This window comes from Arachis ipaensis, chromosome B02 (genome assembly GCF_000816755.2).
Source record: "Arachis ipaensis cultivar K30076 chromosome B02, Araip1.1, whole genome shotgun sequence".
In the NCBI taxonomy this organism is placed as follows: Eukaryota; Viridiplantae; Streptophyta; class Magnoliopsida; order Fabales; family Fabaceae; genus Arachis; species Arachis ipaensis.
In genome coordinates this window covers 13,784,092-13,787,393 of record NC_029786.2, presented here as the reverse complement: position 1 = coordinate 13,787,393, position 3,302 = coordinate 13,784,092, and the positions used below count along the sequence as shown (strand labels likewise).

General features: G+C 32.4%; 1 protein-coding gene across 1 annotated transcript; it reads left to right on the top strand.

Annotated features, from left to right (window-relative positions):
• On the top strand, positions 1,995 to 2,525 carry LOC110269175. The gene is made up of 2 exons (XM_021116853.1): positions 1,995 to 2,108; positions 2,208 to 2,525. Exons 1-2 carry the CDS (start codon positions 1,995 to 1,997, stop codon positions 2,523 to 2,525), a joined length of 432 nt encoding a protein of 143 aa, XP_020972512.1.

Genomic DNA, 3,302 nt, shown 5'->3' with positions numbered 1-3,302 from the left:
CATAAAGAAACTAAAGATAAGGAAAGCCAAACGTGGCTGCTATGCATAGATACATATATATAATGGTTACACGTTCCTTTACTTAATAATTGTGACACCTTGCCACCGTTCATTAATCATCACTATCTAATCTTCATTCTTCTTTCTTAGAACCGAACCAAGATTGAAAGAAAAGAAAGAGAGAAAAATGACCGTGGGATAGAGAGAGGAAACTGTGAAACTCTCCTAGCTTCCAACTTTGATTTTTTGCGATCCGTAACTCCAATAAAAAATATAATCCGATAAAAGTGTTCGTATATTCCTTCTTTACGCATTGGCATAACTTTTGTTTGGTAGAAGTTGACGGTGATATAGTTCCCATTTCCTTTCAGTTTGGCCAATTGAAGTCCTATGAGACATAGACGATTTCTGACGTTTTCTTTTTCGGTAGCTCGGTCAAAAATTTTTTCCAAAAATTCGAGTATTTTGATTTCGTACGGAGGTAGGGTTTGTTAACTTTAATAATTAAATATAAATTTGATAAGTGAATGTTGATTTGATGGATTATTGTTTGACTTTGATTAAGTTTATGTTAAATTTTTGTTGAATTTTTGTTGTTTGCTTGAGATTTTGGTTCGGTTATGTATGAACAGCCAATTGGGGGTGTTTTGGTGATTTTGAGGCTATTGTAATATGATATTTTGAGATAAATTTGATGAGATTTAAAGGCCGCGAGATTAAAGTGAATTCTGTGAAAAATTAATTATCGGACCCGTTGAAAAACTAGTTAAAAACCAAGTAATGTTGATGAACTTTTAATGAGTTTGATTTGGTTTTTTGAAAGACACAAAATTCTTATGTTTTGATTATTTTGTGTCCAAAATATAATTAAGAAAGAGTTTTGAGGGTGAAAGTGAAATAATAGAAAGTTTGGAGGTTAAAACGGAATTTTTAGAAATTTAGTGATTAAAGTATAATTTCTAAAGAGTTTGGGAGTCAAAATGAATTTTCAAAAATTTTAAGAATTATATTAACTGATTTTGAATTATTAAAGAAATTATTTTTGCTGTTGGAATTGGTTTGATTTATTGAAAGCGATTTGAAAAGTTATTTTTCTTGATTTTGAGTTAAGTTGATATTGAATGAGCTGAGGAAGTGTGGAAGGCTGAGTTTGAGATGTATGAGGCTGAAGTGATGCTGATTAATTGAAATGATGAATTGTTATTGAAATATGATTGATGATTAAATGATTATGATTAACTGAGGAAGTGCGAAAATGTTGTGAGTATGCCGGAGATGCATATATGAGTTAATGAATGAATATGATAAATGAGATATGAATGAGGATGATTAGTGGTGAGTATGTTTAAGTTTTCTATTTGTTGTGTGTCGGACACTATATCCCATGAATGTGTCGGGCGTTATATCCCAAGAGTGTGGGAGCACAATTGTTTTGGTAGGAAGGCATAAAGAAAGACATAAAATTTTTTGTTTCGCATTGCTTAACTTGCCAACAGATTAAAGTTGAACATTAAATGACTGCTGGATTATTGCAACAAATTGAGATACCTGAATGGAAATGGAAAAAGATCATGATAGATTTTGTAATGGATTTACCTCGTGTCTTTAAAGGTTTTAATTCAATTTGGGTAATTATGGATAGAATGATGAAGTCATCCCACTTTCTTTTGGTGAAAATAACTTTCAATGCGTCTCGGTATGCTCAACTTTATGTCGATGACATAGTTAAGTTACATGGAATTCTCGTGTCCATTATTTCAGATTGCGAACCTCAATTCACCTCTCATTTTTGAAAATCCTTTCAAAGAGTGCTACGAACTCGTGTAAATCTTAGCAGAACTTTTCACCCTCATACATATGGACAATCAGAGAGGACGATCTAAACATTGGAATACATGTTAAGATGTTGTGTTTTAGATTTTGATAAAAATTGGGACGGTTATTTATCTCTGATTGAGTTCTCTTATAATAATAGTTATTAAGCCAGCATTCAAATGGCACCATTTGAGACTCTTTATGGAAGAAGATGTAGGTCACCTATTGGGTGGTTTGAGGTTGGTGAGGTTAAGCTTTTGGGGCCAAATTTGGTACAAGATGCAGTTGAGAATGTTTGTTTAATAAAAAAACGTTTATTAGTAGTTTAGAGTAGGCAAAAGGCTTATGTTGACAATAAGAGGCATAACTTAGAGTTTTCAGTGGGTGATCAGGTGTTTCTTAGAGTGTCGCCTATGAAGGGAGTGATAAGATTTGAAAAAAGAGACAACTTTAGTCCTCGTTACGTTGGTCCATTTGAGATATTAGATAGAATAGGTGCAGTAACTTACTGCTTGGTATTGCCGTCTGAGTTGTTTATGATTCATCCAGTATTTCACGTATCAATGTTGCGCAAATATCTTCCTAACCCATCTCATGTGCTCGCACTACAATCTATAGAGCTAAAAGAGGATTTATCATTTGAAGAGGAACGAGTAGCTATAGTGGATTGTCAAGTAAAGAAACTATGTTATAAAGAGATAGCATCATAGCATCTGTGGAAGTTGTTTGGAGAAATCATTTGGAAAAAGAAGCAACTTGGGAAGTTGAAGATGTCATGCGCAACAAGTATTCGTATTTGTTTGAGTTTGAAGGTAATTATCACACCTACAACGATGTATGAGCTCAAAATTCAGGGACTGAATTTTTTAAGGGGGAGAATGTAGAGAGAGAGAGAGAGAGAGAGAGAGAGAGAGAGGTTACTGAATCACATGAAGGCCATGTGACCACTGCCTCCTTCACCATTTTAATTCTTCCTTCTCAGTCTCCCGAAACCCTTTTCTTCTTTTCTCAATCCCATTTTTTCTCTCTTCCCTCATCTCATCTCTTCTCCTTGCAATCAATCACATACACAATATCATCAAACTCACTTTCTACATCTTACTTTCTTCTCCTTCTCTACTCTATCTGTATTTATTCAAATCTTATTTTTCACAATTCTAAATCATGGAGTTTCAATTTAATGAGTGAAGAAAGCATCATTTTTTGAGTTTCGGTTATTATTGAGGCTTCAAGATAACTATTTGACTCAATAATTAGGTATATCTCTAATTTTTGTCATTCTTATACTTGTGGGTATACTTAAATATAAAATTAGGGTTATTAGGCTAAGAAATTTGGGGCTTTTATCAAATTGAGTAAGATTGTATTAATCGACAATATTATTAGCTCACAATTATTATTATTATTATTATTATTATTATTATTATTATTATTATTATTATTATTATTATTATTATTATTATTATTATTATTATAATAGAGGTGTT